This window comes from Xyrauchen texanus, chromosome 18 (genome assembly GCF_025860055.1).
Source record: "Xyrauchen texanus isolate HMW12.3.18 chromosome 18, RBS_HiC_50CHRs, whole genome shotgun sequence".
NCBI lineage: Eukaryota > Metazoa > Chordata > Actinopteri > Cypriniformes > Catostomidae > Xyrauchen > Xyrauchen texanus.
In genome coordinates, this window is record NC_068293.1 from 9,524,377 (window position 1) to 9,548,870 (window position 24,494).

The 24,494-nt window shown below is 39.6% G+C and overlaps 1 protein-coding gene across 3 annotated transcripts in view; it reads left to right on the forward strand.

Annotated features, from left to right (window-relative positions):
- LOC127659316 (diacylglycerol kinase eta-like) overlaps nt 1-24,494 on the forward strand; it is a 111,048-nt gene that overhangs the window by 52,242 nt on the left and 34,312 nt on the right. For all 3 annotated transcript variants that reach the window (XM_052149084.1, XM_052149083.1, XM_052149085.1), the window contains 11 exons: nt 4,990-5,094; nt 6,574-6,706; nt 15,691-15,797; nt 16,333-16,458; nt 16,544-16,646; nt 21,683-21,845; nt 21,983-22,091; nt 22,590-22,729; nt 22,830-22,911; nt 23,090-23,181; nt 23,262-23,361. In XM_052149084.1, coding sequence (XP_052005044.1) covers nt 4,990-5,094; nt 6,574-6,706; nt 15,691-15,797; nt 16,333-16,458; nt 16,544-16,646; nt 21,683-21,845; nt 21,983-22,091; nt 22,590-22,729; nt 22,830-22,911; nt 23,090-23,181; nt 23,262-23,361 — 1,260 coding nt within the window. The remainder of the gene's footprint in view (nt 1-4,989; nt 5,095-6,573; nt 6,707-15,690; nt 15,798-16,332; nt 16,459-16,543; nt 16,647-21,682; nt 21,846-21,982; nt 22,092-22,589; nt 22,730-22,829; nt 22,912-23,089; nt 23,182-23,261; nt 23,362-24,494) is intronic.

The window sequence follows — 24,494 nt, forward strand, 5'->3', positions numbered from 1 at the left end:
AAAGCTGTTGAATAGTATCAGAAGACTTTGGATATTGCACACGAGTTGTATGGAACCCTTTTATGGGGTCGTTATACTGCACCTTTTATAGTGCTTTATAGTGTTTGTCCTTTTTGAAGCTTAACAGCTCCTGCTCACTAGAAACTGCTCACTTTTATTCTATGGAATAGAGCTGCATAAAATATCTCTATTTATATTCCAAGAAAAAATAACAGCATAGGGTTTGGAATACCATAAGGGTGAGTAAATGACGGAATTTTCCATTTTTAGGTGAACCATTCAGATTTTGAGCACAGACCTGACAAGGACATACTCAAAATAAACAGGAGCACTTCATGAGTTTGAGTCTCTTTTGAATTAAGATACTTAGGAGATTGTTGTCTGGAAGTCAGAATTCATTAAAAACAAAAATTTTTTAGTCAAAATGTTTTTTTGTTGTTTTCAAAAATGTTGTTATTTTCAAATAATATTTTCATTAAAAATACAGTTTATGTCTCTGTGCTTGCCACAACCTAGAAACACAATAGAGGCAAAGTCACATGTCTTACCATGTTCTAATTTAAATCTGAGGGTAGTAAGTCTTCTGCTTTGAGTTTTATGGATTGTCAGGTCAATGTCAAACAATGTCAGGTAAATTGTCTTAAAGGCAGCTTCAAAAGTATGGTTGACACTATCGATTATTTTGGCAATTAACTATTAATTAACTTAATAAACTATTATTCTGACGATTAATCGAGTAATCAGGAAAAATATTTAAGAACACAGATTGCATAAAGTTGTCAAGGTAAAGTCATGTTTGGCAAAAATGCATTAATTAGCCTTTTTTATGTATTTTATCATTGAATAAAAACAACAGAACAATTGTGCAAACAACACCTGAAGCAATCAGACACCCAAAGCAGATCAATAATAGAAAAATGTTTTACATAATTCAAGTTGACAGAGATTCTCCAGCTGTGCCCATTTAAAAAAAACTACATTAAGATCTACTTTTTTCTTTAACTAGTTCAACACTATCTACCCATTTTAGTTTAAAACTCAAATAATTTGAAAACAGGCCATGGAAATAAAATATATTATCTTTTCAAAAACTATGTCTGCCCACCAATCTTGTTTACTGAGGATGAGTTATATACATGGTTAATTTTATATAGAGACTGTATAAAAGCCATTTAATATTTTATTTATAACTTGCATGCAAAATGGAATACAATGTTCACTGTATTTACGTAAGATAAATTTTTTCACTCTTGAGTTGAGCTGGAGCAGTTGCGGGCATTGCTGCGCTTGTGCTACATACATACTGCAGATTGCAAAAGCTTGTCGCTTGCCACGTACCATGTAAAATGCCCTTAAGCATCTGGACATTCAGTTCCTTACAGAGTAAACACTGTTAATAATTTCACATGCAGAGCCATTTCTCCCTCAAGTAAGCCAAAATTGTATATAGCATCTATGGGGAGACATGCAGTTGTGGCTTTAACAGCAGAATCATGTAGAGCTTTGACTGACAGCATACAGACCTGCGGTTTTATTCAGTCAAAGGTGTCATTTATGGGTGGAACGTGTGGGACATATCCCTACCACTATTTGCCTTTGCCAATTTTGTACCTACCACTTTTTGAAATAGATTTCATCAGGTAGGTCTAATGCAGAAGAGGCATCTCCAGTTCTTGAGCAGGAGTTGTCTGTGTAGATGCAAGATGCAATCCGCACTGGAGTTTGTTATTGTTTATGTTATAACGAGTGCTCATTGTGGCTGTTACCAGCGTCGTTGACTGACAGCAGGTGGCGATGTTCTCAGAACAGAACTCAAACATAATCTTCTTAGATCATCTGGATGTGTTTGTGCATCTGTAACTGTGTTTGTAACTTAATTTTTAAATTTTATTTTCTCCCTAATTTGGAATCTCCAATTCCCAATGCACTCTAATTCCTCATGGTGGCGTAGTGACTCACCACAATCCAGGTGGCAGAGGACAAATCTCAGTTCCCTCCACATCTGAGACCGTCAATCCACGTATATTATCACGTGGCTTGTTGAGCGTGTTACCGCAGAGATTAGCGCTCCGTGGAGGCTTTATGCTATTCTACAAGGCATCCACCCACAACTCAGCATGCGCTCTACAGAGAGTAAGAACCACACATTATAGTAACCACGAGGAGGTTACCCCATGTGACTCTACCCTCCCTAGCATCCGGGCCAATTTGGTTGTTAAGGAGACCTGGCTGGAGTCACTCAGCATGCCCTGGTTTCGAACTCACGACTCCAGTGGTGGTAGTCAGCGTCTTTACTTGCACTTCATACATAAACACTTTTCAAGCGCTGTTGCTTTGCTGAAGTAATGTTATGCTTAATGAAATTTTTTGGTCCTGCATTGCTCTCACTCAGCTGACACCTCTTGACGTTACGTTTTGGTACCCTAATCCGTGGACTGCGTCACTTCCGATTTGTCTATTTGACTGTTTTGTAGTCAAGGTTCTGTAGTCAAGATGTTTTTTTCAATAGACTAATCAAATTAAATAGAGTAAGGCAGTTGACCAGATTCATTTAATTAAAAACGGAGCATTTCACCAAAAGGTGAGTAGTTTGCATCCTTGGAAATGACTACGGTCTGTACAACATTTCAAAATAAAGTTGTGGCCAAATATGGCATGTTCAGTCAGATACTTCCATTTTATATGGCGGAAAACACTCTTAATCTGAATCGCTGACTTTACCGATGCATGGCGCTATATTAATCTATTAGGTTCCCGCTTAGCTTCTGTGAAGCGTGAGTCCCGCCTTCTTTGATTTGATTGGCCATCTCAAATGACATTGACGAACGCTGTTATACCACTTAGCACACTAAAAATGGTTTTAAAAAACGTTTTTAAACCATTATGTAACGCCGGCAACTAGAAGTCTGCAGTGTAACTCCCGCAGGGCCCGATCCGATTTCTTGCGGTGCAGGATTACATTTCTGTGTTGAAGATGGGAGCAGACGGTACTTCCATGAGATGTGGATGGCAGCGGTCGGTCAGTGTAGCCCAGGGGTGCCCACACTTTTGTGTGACGATCTACTTTTAAATGACCAACTCAATAAGATCTACCAACTAAAAAAACACAGTTTCATTTAAAATAAGAAAATGCTTGTTGGGACTACTGCATGTATCCCTACATGGAATTCATCTTCTAATTAATAAAAAAATATATAATAATGTTCAATGTTGATATCATTGAGTTTTAAAACTAAACCAAAAACACTTACAGCACAATAGATTACAATAGCCAGGGCATTTACCTTATTCTGATGACGAGTAAATATTGACCAGGCGAGGTTTCGATTATTCAGTTGCCATGACAACTAGGCTTGCGTATACACGCCTTTCAAGGACTTCTGAGAACAGAGCGCGAAATTGCTCAGTTTTGCCTAATCCGGGCAGTAGCATCGCAATTTCGCGCTCTGTTCTCAGAAGTCCTTGGAAGGTCCGTATGCGCAAACGTAGTTGTTATGGCAACTGAATAAACAAAACCTTGCCTGGTCAATATTTACTCGTCAAGTGCAAGTCAGACAGAAACTAAAAGGCATTATATTTATTTGTATTAAAATGTAACGAAAGTACATTTAAATTTTGTGCGATCTACCAGCATTGCCTTTGCGATCGACTGGTAGATCGCGATCGACGTATTGGGCACCCCTGGTGTAGCCTATAGAATCCGATGTGGATCTCTTTTTTATTTTATTAATTAATTAATGCAAAAAAAGGTGCATTAAATGATCCAATATTTAGAACAGGCAGGTAGGACTACAAAATGGTAAAATTTGTGTTAAGAAACCAACCTCAGGCAAGTCAAATTAGTGTCATTTTCACACGTCATCTAATAATAGCAATTACAGAAAAAATAAAACATTCTTTGTGTACACTTGTTGTCTCTTTGTTTGGTTTTTCTCTATGTGGAAAACAAATGCGCGATTGCGGATACGGGAGCGGTCGGGAGGAAAATCACTGCGCGCTGAGAGCGGGTGAACATGGAGTAAAATTCAGCAGGAGTGTTTGTGTGTGGGATAGAAACAGTCCCGTGCAGACCTCTATCTGCAACAACTTAATGACAATTAGAAAGCAGTGCATAATGGACTGCGGCAGAACAGCAACAAGGATATCAATTAATAGGGGTGGACAGTTTGGCCATATTTGATTATTGGGGGAACACGTCTATTGTGGTTACAGCCCTGACATTATGGGATATTAAAGTGTCCAGTGGATGTGCACTGCAGAATCTTGCCAGATGTTGTAGATCATCAGGATATTTCTAGCTTGGTCTTTAATTAATACTGAGGATTGGGACACCCTGCTCCACTGGCATATTGTTTTTAGCATATCTAATAGGAAAGTATGCATATTCAGACGCATCCTAAATCACTGTAAACCTAATGAAGATACCTTGGCTCTTACACCTTTAAATCTACAGTATTCTGACGACCTGAGATTTACAGAATTCACTACATCAGAAATCGATTTGTTGGTATCTTTGCTGCAGTGTTGTTTCGGTGCAGGTGGTGAGCTCTAATTCCCTGAGGATGGCATCACCTGCTTCTCCAAGCGTGTAGCAGCATAAACAGTTGTTGGGCAGCTGAGTGCCTCCGCGGTAGCACTAGCGGCATGTGGAGATGTTAAGGGTGCTGTTATCAATTAATAATAGGAGTATTATAAGCACATAGGTTGACTCGAGTGGAGACTGCCTCTGTTATGAAACAGGCTTCAAGCATTTTCTGAGGCACTCTGCCTGTCAGCCCAAATCTCGCTCAAGCTTCCGAAAGGAGAGGATAGCAGAGGAGAAGACCAGAGGGGTGGAGGTGGCTGTTAAAGGGGAGGAGGAGAACGGGGGCTTGTCCTGAGCTTCGTCTTAAAGAGCAGGCAGAGGGGGACACATCGTCAGTCGCAGTCATTTAGGCAAGAGAGCAAGACACTTTGCACTCATCTCCCCGGATCTGTGTCTTCCTGTAGGTAATTACACCATTCCGAAGGCTCATCCTGTGTGCCGAGAACAGGAAAGAAATGGAAGACTGGATCAGCTCGCTGAAATCGGTTCAGTCCAGAGAGCACTACGAGGTAAGAGCACAGTTTGTTCCACACCGTTTTGAGTGGAGTTGCATGCTGGACAAGTCATTATGCATGTTTGCATGTTACATTCAAACTCTTTTTTTTTTTTTTATAGTTCCTCAATGAATTATCAACTAAATCTGCATGGCAAACAATCAGCTCTCACCGTAAACTGTTTTCACTCAGGTCCTGTGTACTCGCCACATGCTTTAGATGTTCGAATCCAGCTTCTAAACTTACCTGATGTCTTCTTTTCTCTTCAGTGTTGCTTGCTTGTAAATGAGATACAATACTGAAAAATCTCAAACTGTTGTATGTAGTGCTGTATGTACTCCGTGTTTGCTGTTTTCTATTCTCGGACTCTGAAACACTAAATGTGTGTGCATATGACAGCATTTAATGCTTTGTTTAGGATGTTCAAATCCAGCTTCTATACTGACCTGTTATAAATATCATGTGATCTTTTTAAAATAGTTCTGCAAGGAGGGAATTCCGATAATTTGTGTGCATGCTTATTTCATCTAAAACACTGTCTTCAAATAGCATGATGGGAAATGAAAGTGCCGTTGCTTGACTAAGTGTTGACTGCATGTTCACTTTGCTGTGAGATGAGGAGCTGGAGCGTTATGTAAGACTCTCAACCCCCGTGTTCTGCAATACCACACCCAGAACTCCAGCGCTCCTCCAGAACCCCTGACTGGGGGCGCAATGCTCCCTACTCGATCTTTTTGACATTCAGGACCCATCAAATGTGATCAGCCCTTATAAATCACTGTCCTGTTGCAACGGACTGCAGGTAGATGTTCATTGGGGGGCATGAACACTGACAGTGTGGTTTTGCTGGGGAGAAACTGGTTATTAGGTGGTGTGGTGTTGCGTGCCGGAGGTTTGCACGTTCCAGACCTAAAGCCAGGGTCAGACATTAACCGGAGCTTGGGGAAAAATTTTTATTGAATGGGGGAAAAAAACAAAACATAATGCCATTATGTTTTCTAACATTTAAAGTAGTATATATCTATTATAGTATCTAAGTAGTATCTAAACTGTAAAAAGTGGTAACCTGCAATAGTTACCTTAAGGAGCTATTTCTACCTGATTTTAAACTTAAAACGAGTTTTGTCGGTGTAATCTAATAAATGTGTTCAGGTTGATACAGTGATTCAACTATTTGACATAAATACACATGCTGTTTGTTAATGGGTAAATAATAAGTATGCCCTCATAAATGTAAAAAAAGAAAATGTCCTTGGAAATTAATTCTTGAGGGCAGAAAACATTAATTTCTGACACTGCCTGAGGCTATTACACATGTGACAGTCCGCGTGTTGCATGCGGCGGCTGGCGGACAGCTGTGTGAGGGTGTTTGTGTTTGTGTATGCTGAAAACTGTTTTCTAGCCCTCTCTTTGAAGTGAAGTGTCCTTTTCTAATGGGCACTGATAAAGTCTTATCCTGGCACTGCCAATTTGTCTTAACTTCTCCTTTGCTAGACGGCACAGTTTAATGTGGAACATTTCTCAGGGATGCACAACTGGTATGCCTGCTCCCACGCTCGCCCCACCTTCTGTAACGTCTGTCGGGACAGCCTCTCAGGGGTCACCTCTCATGGCCTCTCCTGTGAAGGTAGGTGCCCTGTCTGCCTCTCTACCTATATGTCACAAACCCATATGTGTAATAATCCCTCTTTGATTATGGAGCTCCATCGCTTGACTGTCTGCTGTCCTTTCCCAAAGGTGTCATATTTTCATCAAAGCTAGTCAAGTGTGGTCAGGGCTACTTTGGGCCATTTAGTGCTGCATTAGCATGGCTTTGACAGTCATAGCTACTTAGAGCAGAAACACTGCTAATTGATGTGGGGAAAAGCATCGCAGTAATGTTTTGGCGAGATAATAAATCGATACACTGATGCCATTTGGTCCTTTTAATACAGCGAACAACTGCTAATGTGGTTCAGATTGCACGATTAACTTTATAAAGAGGTATAAAGATCCACATGTCTAAAGTTATCCTTAAAACGCTCTTTCTGCATTCTGGTTGTTTGTGTAGGTTCATGTTGGTTTTAAACAAGGAGGTCTAATATCATACCTGGAGAATGCTATCTTTTAGCATTCCCATTAATCTCAATGGCAGTTGCTTGAATGGCTACACAAGAAGTATATGCTGTCTGTATCTTCCAGAAAAGATACAGAAAAGTGTAAAGTAGAGGGTCTCATTCCATCGATTGCGATCCACCGGTCACTCGCAAGACAACCACTGATCGATCTCGTTAACAGGTCACAAAGGAAAGGGGTAGAAACAGAAACTACACAAATAATGAGAATCTTAATGCCCCCTCAGGATATCAGGGGAAGGCTCTACCTGATTGGATAGCGTAAGGTTTAGGGGAAGGGATAGTGTTGAGATATAATTTCTCCGACCGATCAGATATCACTTTCCTCTTGAATATGAATGACTCTTCCCCTGCCATCATATATTTTGGATATTTGCCCCCGTGCGCCCTCGTGTGTGCTTATATGTGCTTATGGTTATGCGTATATGCACCTGCATGATGGTCAAATACACAAAAAAAGGGCCTGTCTTGGCCGGGTATTAATAGAAATACAGTCAGTTGCTCTATGCCATAATTTACAAATTAGTTAGTGTTAGTTTTAGTATCGAGAAGCATGAAGTATCACTGGTATTAGTACTGGCTTCTGAACTTTTGGTATCCTGACAACATTGCTTAAAATGCATGCTAGATCTTATACTGTAATGGCATTATGAAACAGTAGATCTCATGAAGTGTGAGGACCCCTGGTCTAAAGGCTAATTTATACTTTCTGGGTGAACAGGCTTCTTTTAGTTTGCTTAAATATGATGACATAATTCACAAACTCAATTTTGTTTGGAGATATTTCTACTGTTTGTGCACATCCCTGACATCCTTGACCTAAGAGAATTTGTCTAATCCAAGAGTGTGGTTGTTACAAACTAGGGCTGTTGATTTGACATGTGAGATTAATAAATACAAAACATTAAATATAAAAAAAACCGTATGCAATTATTAATTCCCTTGGACTGTAATAAGGAATGTTCCTACCTTCGAAGCAATTCAAGCTTGAAGTACCACATTCATGAAGTACACATGTTTTATGAGTCCCAGTCAGCAAAGGGCAGTAAGAGCAACTCCACAGGATGAGGACACTTTTTGTGTGCTCAAACACAGCTGGACGGAGCTCCGAATGCTAGGGTCTCGAGTTGTATTCTTTTAAGTTTCAAGCTACGTTTAACTTGACAGCCTCCTAAAAACACTGTGTTAATGATTGACGCGACCCAAGTGAGACTCTCCAAAAGCGTCTGTCAGACGCATGTACTGTATACATAATTGCATGCTCAGAAAAGCAATTGTAATAAGTTTACGGGAGACAGATTGACAAATTAAATTGTAAAATGGATTGTTTTAGACCAGCGTGTTCAATGTTATGGAAATAAACAATATATTAACTTCTAAAACCATCTTTTGTAATATCCAATCAATTGTTTATTTGTCTGCCATAATAATGTAATATATTTTAGTCTTCAATTTTTGTATTTATTAGATATATTATAATTATTTAAATATGACTATTTATAATTATATATTCAATTATATTTATTTAGGGGGCTTTCTCAGCAAATATTGATATATGTGATTAATTTGATTAATTAATCAGCATATCATTTAATACATTTGACTAAAAATGTTAATGATTCACAGCCCTAGCTAGAACTAATCGTGTGTGTGGTTTGGATGTGTCATTCTTTATTTTTTATTTTCCTCAGTCAACTCATTTTAAAATGATGCCACTCATAGTATAAACACATTGCGTTTAGAAAGTGCAGGAGTGTATATTGTAAATTAGGCTTAACTAGCTAAACCCTGATCCCTTGGTTTTTCAGTATTTTAGGAAAGAATAAGCATGATATGAAACGTGCTATTGGCAGCAATGGTCTGAAGGTCTCACATACTGCTGTCAAATATGGATTATTGAAACCTTAATATAATAGCAGGATTATAATTGAAGGATCCCTGGTGATTCCCACCTCTCAGTAGCTAAGCCCTGTGCATCATTATGCAGGTTTTATGACCTTATATTAATTGAGACACTACTACATGGAATTTTTGTACTTAAAATTCATCACATGAAATGCTAAAATTTTACTTTCATTATCTGATGTATTTCTAAATAACACTGGATATTCAAGAAGGAAAAAGGTAGGACGGATTGATTGGACTGTGAAAAGTAGCCGGTACTTTATAAAGTATGTAAAGTATGTATTTTAACGTTTACGGATTGACCCCATTCCCTTCCATTGTAAGTGCCTTACTACAACCTAGAGTTTTTTTTATTATTTTTAAAGAATAGGTGGGACAAATACAAATTTAATTGGGTAATCTACACTATGCCTCAAATGCTGTTGATTCAGCTTCACTTGTATTCAGTGGCGGGCCGTGCATTAAAAGTCTAGGCCTGCAGTGTGATTCGTGCCATTAAGAAAACACAGTTTTCACAATGAATAAGACACCCTATGTCTTTGGGCTCCATACATTATTTTGCAGCTAACTAATAATAGCAATTGACATTTTAAAAACACGTCCACGCATGAAAGCCAGAACTTGAAACGACATTTAAGGTTCAAGCAAGCCTAAATTTAACTGCAGCATGAATGTTTGTGAAATGAACGTCTCCCGAACAGACATTCAAAAATTATAATTTTTCATATGAATCTATCAAGGAGGTCAATAATACCTGGAAAAAGTTGCTTGCAATAAATTTCATTTCGTCAGGGTACACCGTTATGCTGCGTTCCATTCAAGTTGGATGTGGGATTGTCACGACTGGTGTGGAAGCAGGACAAGACAGACGAGAAGTGCGGATCCAAACGCGAATTTATTTACAAGTAAAAATAAACAAACACAGGAACGAAAGAAAAGGTCCACGAAGGGAAAAATTTAACTAAAGCACGAAACAACATTCAGAAGTATACCAGTGAGAAAAACAACCACGAACGATAAGGAAACCTCGAGTGAACACAAATTAACATCTAGGGCAAACGTTGACAGACATGAGGAACATCCAGGAGGAGGGAGCAGGGAGCAGGGAGCAGGGAGCAGAGAGCAGAGAGCAGAGCAGAGAGCAGAGAGCAGAGCGCAGAGCGAGCAGGGAGCAGAGAGCAGAGAGCAGGCGCAGGGAGCAGGGAGCAGAGAGCAGAGCGCAGAGCGCAGGGAGCAGGGAGCAGAGAGCAGAGCGCAGGGAGCAGAGAGCAGAGCGCAGGGAGCAGGGAGCAGAGAGCAGAGCGCAGAGCGCAGAGAGCAGAGAGCAGAGCGCAGAGCGCAGAGAGCAGAGCGCAGAGAGCAGAGAGCAGAGCGCAGAGCGCAGAGAGCAGAGAGCAGAGAGCATGAAACGATAACATTAACCTTCAACATACAACGATCGACAGTGACTAAACAAAGAACCAGGGTTTAAATACACAGACACAATGAAGACTGAACGAGACACAGGTGAGAACAATGATGAGTGCAGGCAGTGAGGCAGGCCGGGAATTGTGGGAATTGTAGTTTTTAGACAAGGACAGTGAAACACGGGGCGGACAACAAGGAAAACGTGACATGGAGCGTGATCAGTGACGAGTGAAACAGAAAACACGGGGCAGACAACACGGGATCGTGACAGGGATATTCCTACTTGATATCTCAAACCATAAATACATTCCATTCCCCTAAATTCGGAAGAGGACGTTTAAGGAAACCAAACTGCAATGCTTCTGTTAGCTTAGCAGGGGTTTGAATCTCATTAGAGATGTCTCCTAGCAACCCAACTGATAAACAATGCTGCAGCGCTATAATGTTTTATACAGCTGTTTCTGCAGGCATTTGTTAAACAAGCTTTAATATCATGTAATGTGGAAACAAACTCATTTATCGATAATACTTAATAAAGTGAATGTGTATCTCCCTGAGTGTGGACATGTTTGTGTGACATCATGCCCCCGCATCACGGCAAAATCGGAGTTGAGAATTTCTGTATGAGCCTACAAGTTGTAATTCTGACTTCAAGATGCATCCATTGCACTTTTCCTAGTAGGAAGTTGTAAAATATGACTTTCCGAGTTGGATGGAGCGCAGCACTACTTTTCAAAACTTGATCTGACACTGAATGCTCCAGCAGCATAATTTACACTTAGAAAAATCCTGATGTTGCTATATCAATGCAAAAAGCACTTACCAATTTACATGAAGTGAAAATCAGTCCTTTTTTCCGGTTTAATAAATTAAACAATCACACGGTCATGCAGAACATCTCCTGTTTTTAAATCCATATGGATCTCTTTCTCAACGACAATACAGCAGTGATAATAGCTGACTCGTCAGCAAAATCTGGTGCTCTTTGCTTTCAAATTATGCCACTTAAAGTGTGATTGTGTCACTCAAGGCCAGCTAGAAGGCCTCGACCAGGACACATCCTATAGATCACACCCACCAAGAACAAATAAATCAATATGATTGGCTGATGGATCTGACAATCTGAGATTAGATTACATTCACTTGCACTGTTGAGGGATTCTGTGGTAATTCTGAAAGCCTGAGGAGGTGGAGCTTAGACTCACGTGCTGCTTCGGCTTAGGGTATGCGATTTGTGAAAAAGTTGTCACACTTTGCATATAAGCATCAACAGCCAGTGACCTATCACCCTGTAGCTCAAGACTGTTTGCCTACTGAAGCTAAGCAGGGCTGAGCCTGTTCAGTACCTGTATGGGAGACCTCCTGGGAAAGGTATTAGGGAGTCTAGCAGGGGGAGCTCACCCTGTGGACTGTGTAGGTCCTAATTCCCCAGTATAGTGATGTGGACACTATACTGTAAAAAGGCACTGTCCTTTGGATGAGATGTTAAACTGAGGCTACTCTCTGTGGTCATTAAAAATCCCAGGACACTTCTTGAAAAGTGTAGGGGTGGTGTCCTGGCCAGATTCCCCCCATTGGCTCCTTCTGATTCATAATTCCAGTTGTGCTACAAAACATAATGACATCTATTACTCAATAGGAACTAATTCCCATCTGTTAATTGGCTCTATCACTCCACTCTTTCCTCTCCACCAATAGCTGGTGTGTGGTGAGTGTACTGGCACACTATGACTGCTGTTGCATCATCCAGGTGAATGCAGCACATTGGTGGTTGAGGAGAGTCCCCTGTTTACTATGTGAAGTGCTTTGAGTGTAGTGTCAGAAAAGTGCTATATAAATGTAACGTTCGTTCTTTCATCAAGGAAGGCTTTGCTGGCCCTGAGAATTTACCACTGCTTGTATTGAACCCAGAATATTCCTTTAAGTGGTTGGAGTATAGAGGTTGAAATCATGAAGGATTCATGATGTCACCCAAAAAGAATAGTCGTTTGGGGGGTGGAGCAAGCTATATATTTTTTTCTTGGAATAACACTAATGAATCACATAAGATCAAAATTGTGCATTAATTAAATTGGTCAATATAATTTAATGCTGAATATATGGGTGAAAAAAGATAAAAGTTGAAAAAAAAAAAACAGAAATGATGACCAGATATAACATCTAAAACTTTTCCTTAAACATTTTAACGTAAACTATTGAGGTTATAAAGAAAATGTTGGACATGTTGTTTGTCATCTACCCGAGATTAAACACCTCAAATGGATATGTTGGCAGGTTTAAACACTCACACTAAAAATACCATCTCCAGGATCATGCATTATGAATGCTAATGGTGTGACATCATGTGGAAAGAGAGTGCTAATTACTTTCAGAGATATGCAGATGGTGCTCATTAAACTCAGCTGACTGTCATTGGCTCTTTCATAGCAGGAAGTAAAAATAGTACATCTCGCACTCACACCTCAGTTTTAATGAGCAAGTACAACTCTGAAACTCTGGCTCCATTGTGAATATCATAAACTTCATCATAATGTTGATTTTCCACCAAAACATTTCAAGATGCCTTTTAGTATGGCAGTTTTATAGGGTAGTGTTGCTTTAGGCACAAGCGAATTTGTGTGGTTGTGCATGTGGTCGCAGTTATCTACAGAGTGATAATTAGGGAGCACTGTCCAATGTTGTTGTTCCATCAAGCACTCCAGAGTATTAATTACTGTATGTGTTACTGTGGAAAGATGATCTCGTTTTTTTTTCAACAAACCTCTCATTACCATCTTCAAGACTGAGAGACGATTGTGTACTCATGGAAATTGCTTTGCGCTTCAGAGCGAGTTCTTTGTGAGTGGTGTTTTAGCTTTCAGCAGACAATGCAGTTAGAGTGAACTATTCAAAGAATGAGAAATTAGATCGTTTATTACAGTCAGATAGCTGATGATGGTTTTATTGATGGTATTACTCAATAGGGACTATATCTAGCGGAAGGACGTTTGTTCATGAATTTGCTTAATAAACTAATGTCTTAATAACGAATGTTTCTTTGAGTGGGAACTTTTCATTGAATGAAGCACGACCAGTGTAGTCCAATTCACAAACAAATAACCTTTCTGCAAGTTCTTTTTAATAAATCACTCAAACAACTCTCAGATTAATCTCAAACTCCCCTGTCTAATGGCTCACTCACTCATTGAATCAGTTTATTCATTTAAAGATTTAACAAAGGACCGACCGAAGGACATTACTTTTGGCCATATACTGTACAAATGGAACCGAGGTTATATTGACTAAACCAGTGATGACCAATGTCTGTTTGTAAGACCAATGCTATCCTCGTGGAGTGTTCTAGAAATGTTTGAAACACTGTTTCTAATTTGGTGATTCTGGTGAGGCAGAAATCACACACTTCACCTTAACTGTATTGCGGGGATTACGAAGGCCAGGGTTTAGAGAAAACATTTCCCCAAGTTGAGGGACTTGATGTTTAGAATGATTCACGCTGCTTATATTTCACTACGATTTCTTGCACCAGCCAATCAATAAGTATTGATGTCATAGGCCCCAACAAAAGAGGCAAACTCGATATTTCTCACTCTCTAATTTGACGTAGACATCCTGTCCATTAGCAGCGCATCGTAAACAGTCTTACATTCACTCGACATTACTGAAATGTCTGTAAATGGTTTGCTAACAGCCCTGAAAATGACATTACTGTGATTGATAGATGATTTGTTTTCAGAGCCATGTGAAATGGTCTGAGAGCAGACCGGCTCTGATTACAAGGTGAGTGCAGAGCCAACGAGAGATGAAGTGCTCACTGATTAGCGTTATGAATCTCTGGAGAGGATGCTGTCTCTTGTCTGCCATCAAAGACTCTTGTCTCAAAAGATGTGTCTCCTCATTCATTATTGAGAGACGGCTTTGCAGAAAGTGGAAATTCCCAGCGTCCGACATACCACGAGTACTCGGCTTCCTTTCCTGTAAACAGAGGAACCACTCTCTTGTGGTAAGTCTTTGGCATCCCAGTTGGTTGGCCTTGGCTTGACTAAATGAGCTGTAACCAACTATATTCTGTACAAATGTATTTCCTGCCAGCAATTTCCCTCTCGTGAACTAATCATTCCTTCGGGTTGGACCTTTTCAATAAATGCAGTGCAATCACAGTAGTCCAGTTCACAAACAATTAAGTTATAAGCTAATTCTCTATAAAGGGGCAATTCACCTTGAAATGAAAGTTTTGACATCATTTACACAAAACCTGCATGATCACGGAAGACAAAAAGTGATCTCAGGCAGAATGCCAACCTCAGTCACTATTCTCTTTCATTGAAGGGAAAGGAGGGAAAATGGCTAATTGGGCCCAATTTTGACATTTTCACTTAGGGGTGTACTCACTTTTGTTGCCAGCGGTTTAGACATTAATGGCTGTGTGTTGAGTTATTTTGAGGGGACAGCAAATTTACACTGTTATACAAGCTGTTTGTTTGTTACCGATTAACTTATGTGAATGGTGACTGAGGCTGTAATTCATGTCAAGCAAAGGTGTCACTGCCAAATCAAGCAACTTCCTATTGGGCAACACTGCACTTTACTAACTCTTTGAACTGGGCCTAGAAAGTACAAGAGGTTTGGTAGTTTTGCAAGTTGTAGAGACATACGCATTGCATTGATTGCGGTGTCTGTGTTGGGAAATGGTTGGGAGCGATTTTATGGTTGTAGGAACGGAGGTGGCCATGATAATGTGCGGAGCCATACATTATAGAGGAGGAAGCCTACAAGCCAATCAATCAGCCACTCAATTTTCCATCTGGAAACGAGCAGATTAACTTTGCTAATCTGATTAAACTTGCAATGCAATTTAATAGAGGAAATCGCCGCAGAACAGTCAGCCACTGGCTTATTGGACCTCACCCACACTGAATAATAGAGCGCCTGGTCTGTGCTTGTTAGATCCATAAGAACTTCTCGTTGGACTGTTGAAACAAATTAGATTTCAAGTACTTCTTCAGTGCTTCCCTTCAGTTGATCAACTGTATATTGTGCTGTTTCATTTTGGCGTGACTCAGGACACAATTTCCATATCCTTATGTTTCTTCTGCTGAAATGAAAACGATTGATTGCCATTATTGAAACTGTTCAAGGTTATTGCTGGCCAGACTCATGATCTGTTTGTACATTTCTCTTTTTGCAGTGTGTAAATTCAAGGCCCACAAAAGGTGTGCAGTCAGGGCAACAAACAACTGCAAATGGACAACGTTGGCCTCTATCGGGAAGGACATCATTGAGGACGAGGATGGGGTGAGCATCCTAAAGACTGCAGTTCTGGGATGTCTTTTTAGCATGCAAAGAGAACAGAGAGCTACAATCAAATGTGCTGTTATCATAGAGAGAGTTGAAATAAAGATGTAGGAAAGTGGAAACCTTAAAGCAGACCAGATGATTAGGGTTGGGTCACAATGGTGAACTAATCAACTAGTCGTACAACTGCATGCTTTAGACTTGTAGACCGTTTGCACAGTAAAACCCTCTTGGAAAAGTTGCATCCTTAAATTAATTGCCTTTAAAGTTCCGCAACAGCCATGCAAGGATGTGTCATGTTTGAGCATCCCACCTGGAGCATTGCATTTTTAAGTTACCATGGTAAGTTAAAATGAGCCATTTTGAAAATGCATCTGACCCCTGAATTCCGTTGCGCTTCGTAAAAAATTTTTAGTACAAGAACGAATTAACTAATGGGGTCACGTGAACCTGAAACCAGCATAATTATACAGGGTAACTGTAATATGCAAACATATTTTCATATAAACCTTTTTGATATATTTTATTCCTATAGATTGCGATGCCACACCAGTGGTTGGAAGGCAACCTGCCGGTCAGTGCCAAGTGTGCCGTTTGCGACAAAACATGTGGCAGCGTGCTACGTTTGCAAGACTGGCGTTGTTTGTGGTGCAAAGCCATGGTAAGGGCTACATTTCTCAGAATCCCTCATGACTACTTGAGTTCAGAGAGCTTTTGAAGTCTAAGAGCCATATGTGCTTCGACAGGTGCACACGGCGTGCATGGATCTCTACCCCCGCAAATGTCCCCTGGGCCAGTGCAAAGTGTCCATCATCCCCCCTACTGCCCTCAACAGCATTGACTCAGATGGTAAGCCTTTTTTTAACAGAAATGCTAAAATGATTTGTTGGCCTATTCAAGATTTTACTTTTTAAAAGATTTCAAGAGCGATAATCGTTTTGAAAGTCACGCACATAAAACGTTCATGCATATACATATTCATCTAATGCTCTATTTTAGTGAGAGTAATTTAAGGGCTCATATCGTGCTTTATATACAGTATATACATTTATTTATATTTTATTCATTTAATCCCCCCCCCCCGAAGTCCACTTATATTGAAAGAAAAATGTACATTTAGTTTGTCATGCCCATTTTCCACCATCTATCTGAACATCTCAGCAGCAGCGGTTTGCTTAGATTACAAATTAGATTATGACAGATTCAACAATCTGCAATCTGCAAATGCACCGCACAAATTGTTAAAGTGAGACTGAAATTATCAAGCTGGGAGCTTAAATAAAAATAAACATAAAATAAAAGTTACAAATAAACTTACAATCACAAACAATGGGATCATTCAAAATGATGTGCAGAGTAGTAGGTGCTACACATAGCCAGAAACAGTACATTTTCTCTCATATTTTAGCATTAGCATTAGTTCCTCTGGTCTTTAGGAATAATAGCATCTATCAAAGTATCATACTGTGACCGGGTGTGCCATGCTGCGTTGTTGACGTGTGAATGTTGGTGGTCATGCATTAATACATGAAGTTGTGGAAGTCAGAAAGTTGCGAAAGTATGTAACGACCTATTTTTGCTGCTTTGTTTCAATAGATGGTCTGTTGGACTAGGAGAGTTTTGAGTTCAAAGATTTGCAGTATGTTTTATAGGAGCATCGTACATAAATTCCCAAAATTCAGGGTCGCTATGGATGGATGATTGCCTGCTTGAGTGTGTAAGCATGAATCCTTCCCTACCTACCCTGGATATTTTATATGATTTTGCATGCATGTGTTTATGTGAAGTGGTGGGAGGTGGAGCGCATTGGAGCTAATTATTTTAGCAAATTCCCTGTTTGTATGTAGAGCAGTATCTTTACCATTGCAACTCTGACCTTGTCAGATTTGATCTAATATATAGGATGTGTTCTTTCCTCTCCTGAGAGACACTCTGCACTCATGTTCCTTTACTTTTGCTCTCTATCTCTATGGTATATGGAAAGTCACTTTCCCTCAGAGAGTCTTGTCCTAGCACATGTAAACATAACAGCCTCTGGTGGACCATGTGCTCTGAAAATTCAAGAGGAGAGCAAACAATAACACTCGCCCATCCCTGGCTCTCTCTCGATCCCTGTCTGCATTATTAACCTGCAGCTGAGGATTCATACCTTCCCTGTTTGCTCAATCAGCCTCGGAACATATGCCACCAGGGAAACTGCCCTGAATTTGGTCCAGGAAATTGCGTATAGCCTATTATTGACAACTATATGAATGCTATTTAGATCCAGCTTGTGCCCAATATTATTGAGAAGGTGTAAAAATAGCTCACTGTGAAAATGCTGCCTTCATAGATGGGAGATTGGAACATGGTCTGAAAATCAAGCTTAAGATGGTAGCTGTGTTTTGGAACATGATAGCTTGTTTCTTGCTGGCCTAAGCTGGTCATTCACTTTTGATGAGGACCTTAAAGCCCCTCTACCTTTAATTGGAGGACCACATATTGAATAGAGATTAGCTGCGGCCAGGCAGAAATGTAATGAAAATCGATGGCTCTGAAGTTTCCTGATACCAATATTTTTTTGGATTGCTTTGTTGTTCCATTAATTGGCTCTTTAAAATAGAAGAAAGTAGTGCTGGTAGAATAAACGGATTGGAGAGTGTTAAGCTGCTAAAGCAGTAGACAAAGGGATGAGAGGAGAAAGAAAGTGTGATAATGTGATGGGTAAAGTCCTCTCAGTCCTCACGTGTAAGGAATCCCCCTGCCTCAGTGCTAGGTGGCGAAGAGAGCTGCATCTTAATTGGCTGAGGGCTGCCTGTGGCACGTGCCGGAGCTTCGTGACTCAGTCTGCCTCAGCTTGCTTCCACGAGGGAGAGGGAAAGGGGAGGAGGGTATTCTGTTCAACCCAAAGGGGTCTACTGACAAACATCCACCCACACATTAGTGTCTGCTCGCAGCCACATGGAGAACACACAAAACCCTTGCTTGAGGGTAACTGTCAGCAACACTTACACTCATGCATGCTTACAGCCATTTACACGAGTACAAAACAAGATGCATATAGGTACACAGAGATGAGTTGTGTATGTTCATACAATGAAAGACAGGAATGTTGAAATCTAAATCTGGCATATGGTGAATCTCGTAAACACTGTGGATTACTGCTTGCAGCTACTGGCCTGCTCAGCCACTGGTTACTGCACATGCTGCATGCATGCATGTTAGATGGTTTGTGTTTTCTTCCCACTCTAATCTCAGTGATTCAGTCTTGTCCAGACATGGAGAAAACTGTTCCTAAGCAACATGGATTCAACAAAAAATCTCACTGTTATTATGTTGGTTACCCCTCTCTCTCTCTCTCTCTCTCTCTCTCTCTCTCTCTCTCTCTCTCTCTATATATATATATATATATATATATATATTTATTTATTTATTTTTTTATCTCAAAACTGAGACTGAAATTCTAACACTAACTTCTCCTAGAGCTTTCAAACTACATCCACAAACTTGGCAAAAACCTTCAGACTGTTCTGGAATATTGTGTTCTGACTTTTCTGACAATCAAAAATCAGAAAAATCCCATTTATATTGATGGAATGTTCAAAGGGTCCAAGGTAAGACTGGGCAATAGGAAGATATATTTTGTGGCAATGATATATAATGTCAATTGGTGGAGATTTTGCTACATTGTGTATATCGCAATACGCTAATACATATCTGCATAGCATGGGTTTATGTGTTAGTGTGCAGAACTTCATGTGAGAATGAGTGAATTTAAGAAACATGGACAGGGTTTTATGTCATTAAAATATTTTTCTGCATAAAACCCGTGTTCAGTGCTTCAATAGAGCATCAGACATGCTCATTTGTTGTTTCATGTGAGTGACCCTCATCTCTGGCACATGCAAGTGTCACAAGTCCAGCAGGCTTCCCAATATTTACAGGAGAGTGCAGAGCAGGATCACTCAGGAACCCAGGAAAAACCCTGAAAAGAAAATCTCCACAGAATGGGATGACTCGCAAACAAGTCAAGAAAATAAAGAGGAGCTTGTTGTTAAAAAAGGGGTGTTTCTATATCAGAAAAATCTGATGTTTTTTCAGACTCTCTATGTGACAGACTTGCTGACTATATAGCTAGCTTGCTAGCTGGCTGTTTGAGTGCGTCTCAATCAGTTCCCTGGTTCAGTAGTCAGGGCACTGATCAGTGAGTCAGCCATTTTAAGGGCTGTCTCGTTTGTAAAATCATTCCAGTCTAAACTGAAACATTCACTCCCTAAAAAATCCTACAGTGCACAGTAAAAACCCTTAAAAATGTTCTCTTACCAAAAATGTTGTCTTGTCTTCTGAAGTCTCTCGAGTCATTAGAAGACGAGCACAAGTGTAAAATTATGAAGTCCAAGCCTTAATTTGTCTTTTAAAGATATGTTGTTTGTTATGTCTTTCATTCATAATTACCATGAAAGTAAAACAATATTTTAAATATTTGAGATGTTAAAAGAAATTTTAGAATACACTGCAATATATTTGTATTACTTTATGCCATTTATCTGTTATAATAACACTGTACGTTTGAATATCTTGAAATGGCACTGATTAATATGCTCATTAACATGTCACAGGTTACTGAGTCATAAGTATCCCAATGTTCAGTTGATCAGTACCCTTACCAGTGCCCGAATTCATTTTCAGGATATACTAATTCATGACATAGGGAGCTAGGGAGCTGATTGAGACACAGGGTTTGTCTTACCGTCCGTCTGTATAACCATCAATCTTCAAACTTTTAAAACTAGCCTAAACTTTCAGATGAGGCTTTTTCAAGCCAAGTTTGTCTTGACAAGTTTGACTTATCTAGTGTTTTTTTAGAGTGCATGTGCTGGTTTTTGTAATTTTACTTCCTGGAGATCCCAGTAGATTCCCTGGGAACACATGAACTGATAAAAGCTCTATACTAAAGCCTAGTGACAGTGTTGATTTGCAAACAGTTTTTTATTGTTGTCATAATTTTTGCCTTTTGTCTTAAATGTCCTTTAAATTGAATCAATATTTCATCATGTCATACAGTATTCAATCATTTAAATCAATTTTCAAAAATTTCATTACATTGTAATTGGCCAAAAAATATTAGTTGATGATAATGTGCAAAATGACAAAATAATTTATCAGACTTTAATAGATCAAACTTTAACCAAATATTCAAATATTTCTGAAAATTATAAACTACTTACAATTATTTAAACATGTATAAAACATACAGTATTAAAGATAACATGTTTAATATGTAAGAGTAAACAAAACTGTCCTGAAAACCTGAGCTGCTGAATTAATGGCATATAATGAATATACTGAAGTATATCTACTCTTTAGAAGTCACTCTGTTGTGAATTCATCACATTTAGACTGTTAAGGATATTGCATTACAAGTTGCGGTTTTAGGTAGTCACAGCGTTAGTTATACATTCTGACCAGCGGGTAACTTAGTTCAGGCTCTCCTGTTCATTTGCTTCATTATCTGTGCAGACAGAAGTGGTAATATTATGCTGATGCTGTGTATGTAGCTGATTAATCTCACAAATGTATTACATTTTCACCTGTAATTTTGTTGACGAGGTTAACACTGCCTAATGAGCTGCCTTATTGTCTTTTGTCTAGATAGGTAGCTGCCTTCTAAGGCAGTATCACAATCATAATGGAACCTCATAATTGACACAAGCAGGACACTCGAGTTGATTTCAGTGGAATTTGCTGTTAGCATGTTGCTAAGCTAACAAAATGATTAATAAGCATAAAAATACATATTGCATTCTTGTAATAAATTAGTTTTCCAATAAATATATTTTAACAATGTATTGTATTTTTCAATAAGTCAATTTTATAATTAAATCGTTGTTTTGTTTTCGTGACAGGTTTCTGGAAGGCCACCTGTCCACCATCATGTGCAAGTCCACTCCTTGTGTTTGTCAACTCTAAAAGTGGAGACAACCAAGGGGTGAAATTCCTGCGTCGCTTCAAACAGCTGCTTAATCCCGCTCAAGTCTTTGACCTGGTCAACGGTGGACCTCACTTGGGGTAAAACCAGGATGTCAAAGATTGCAGAGTGTGATGTATTTGTTCGCTTGTTTTGATGTTTTTACTTGTTCAATAAGAAATATAATCTCACATTTTCCCCTGACTTTTTGGTTCAGTTGTATATTTTTCTGTTAAAGCCTTCGATTGTTCCAGAAGTTCGATAACTTCCGAATCCTCGTATGTGGTGGAGATGGAAGCGTTGGTTGGGTCCTATCTGAAATCGATAAAATTAATCTTCACAAACAGGTGACTGAAAATCACAGTAATACCCTTTTTTTTTTCTTTTTTTTTTCTAAAAAGCACAAGTACACTCCAAGTTTGTTAGGTTTCAAGTGATAAAACAAAAATATTAGGATAAATATTCTTAGTAGACTCTGTTTTTCAAACATTAGCTGAACATGTTCATAGTTAATGTGGTGAACTACACCTGCTAGAATACCTGTAAGGATAACTGCCTTCATATGTTCACTTGAAATCACCTTAAGGCCAGATCAAATTAGGCTTAAAAAGGGCTCAGTTATTATCTGGCATCATTGGCATCAAGTTCATTGCAGATGCCACATTCATACATTTTGAAATGTGGCTTAAGTGTCCAAATACTTAATGGAGCACTGTTGCTTTTATTGCTTGTGGTTTTAACATATTGTGACTGGTTAAGACACAGTGCTAGAGCACCTCTTGAACAGATGTTTATGAGGATTTTTTTCATCTGATCTAAGTGAACTCTCTTTCTCTGGTTGACAGTGCCAGCTGGGCGTTCTGCCGCTGGGTACTGGGAATGACCTGGCACGGGTGCTCGGTTGGGGCCCGTCATGTGACGACGACACTCAACTCCCTCAGATACTGGAGAAGCTGGAGCGAGCCAGCACCAAGATGTTGGATAGGTACAGAGTGCATATTAACTTATGATCATAAGCACTTTATTCATATAATACAGTATGTGTAGCATTGGTTACAGCTACAGCTGCCCTCTGCTGTTGACAGGTGGAGTATTATGACGTATGAGATTAAAATTCCTCCCAAACACAGCTGTCCCGCAACACCTGAGGAGACAGAAGACGGCCAGGTATTTGCACGACTGCAGCAAATTTGACTCGCAAATAAAAAGTCCCAAGTATTAATATTATTGTTTAGTATATAGTTATGGGCAATCTGAGGGTGGCTGGTTAAATTATACTCAGATTTCCCATGTTATTCCTTTCTCTAATGTCAATATGACATGTGATATGTATGAGTCGTTTTAGTTTCAGATCTCTGCTTATGAGGATTCAGTGGCTGCTCATCTCACGAAAATCCTGAACTCAGATCAGCACTCAGTAGTCATATCTTCATCGAAGTGAGTCCTCTCACTCCAGACAGTGTTTATTACACCATCAAGTACAATAAGAAAGACATTTGTCCTCTCTTCTCCTGCAGGGTCTTGTGTGAGACAGTGAAGGAGTTTGCAGCCAAAGTTGGGAAGTGTTATGAGAGAAGCACTGACAGCACAGAAGAAGCTGAAGCTCTGGCCCTCAAAGTGAGTCTTTGCTGTCTGACCCCATTTTATTTACACATTTGTATGTTTGAATTATAACTCTAGATATATTTGTCTCTACAATGATTAGCAAACTCCAATCATCAGCAGTTACAGAAATCCTCAAACCAGCCCGCCTGGCACCAACAATCAAGCCACAGTCCAAATCATTGAGATCACATTTTCCCCATTATGGTGGTTGATGTGCACATAAACTGACCTGTATCTGCATGATTTTATGCACTGCACTGCTGCCACATGATAATTGCATGGATGATTGTTGGTGCCAGATGGGTTGGTTTGAGTATTTCTGTAACTGCTGATCTGGGATTTTCACACACAACAGTCTCTAGAATTTACTTTGAATGGTGCCAAAAACAAAACAAAAACCCAGTGAGCAGCAGTTCTGTGGATGGAAACACCTTGTTGATGAGAGAGATCAACAGAGAATGGCCAGACTGGTTTGAACTTACAAAGTCTATGGTAACTCAGATAACGCTGTGTTCAATTGTGGTGAGAAGAATATAATCTCAGAATGCTATTTTGAGATGCGAGTTGCACTGTTTTGGTGGCACAAGGGGGACCTACACAATGTTAGGCACGTGGTTTTAATGTTGTGGCAGATCGGCATATATACAGTATATATATACTGTATATATATATATACAACAGTTAGCTCCGATCCTCAAATCTGATGAGAGATGTTCCATGAGCACTGATGGTCTCACACTATCAGCAATCGGATGCTTCCCTGTGTGTATCACTCCGCTTGTGTTTGTACTGTTCTAAACTAAAGTGTAAGAGCAGTGCATATGTGTTTGGAGCTATACGCGTCTCTTTACCTTTAATTTTGTGACATTACATATTTTAGCCAGCAGGTGGCGGTAAAAGACATTTTTGTGTGTAATATAAGCCAGGTGATGTGACGTGAGTCAGCGTCAGTCAGTGTTTTCATTCATCAGCACTAGTACATGATCACTTGTATTACTACTACACTACTAAAGCTGGGAAATAGCTTTAAACGGCTTTAAACTAACAACTTCAGTATTAAGGCTCATCACAGCTGAGAGACACAACAGACTGATTAATTACACAAACTCAAGACGCTTACCTCTTACCGGAGTTTCCACGTTGTA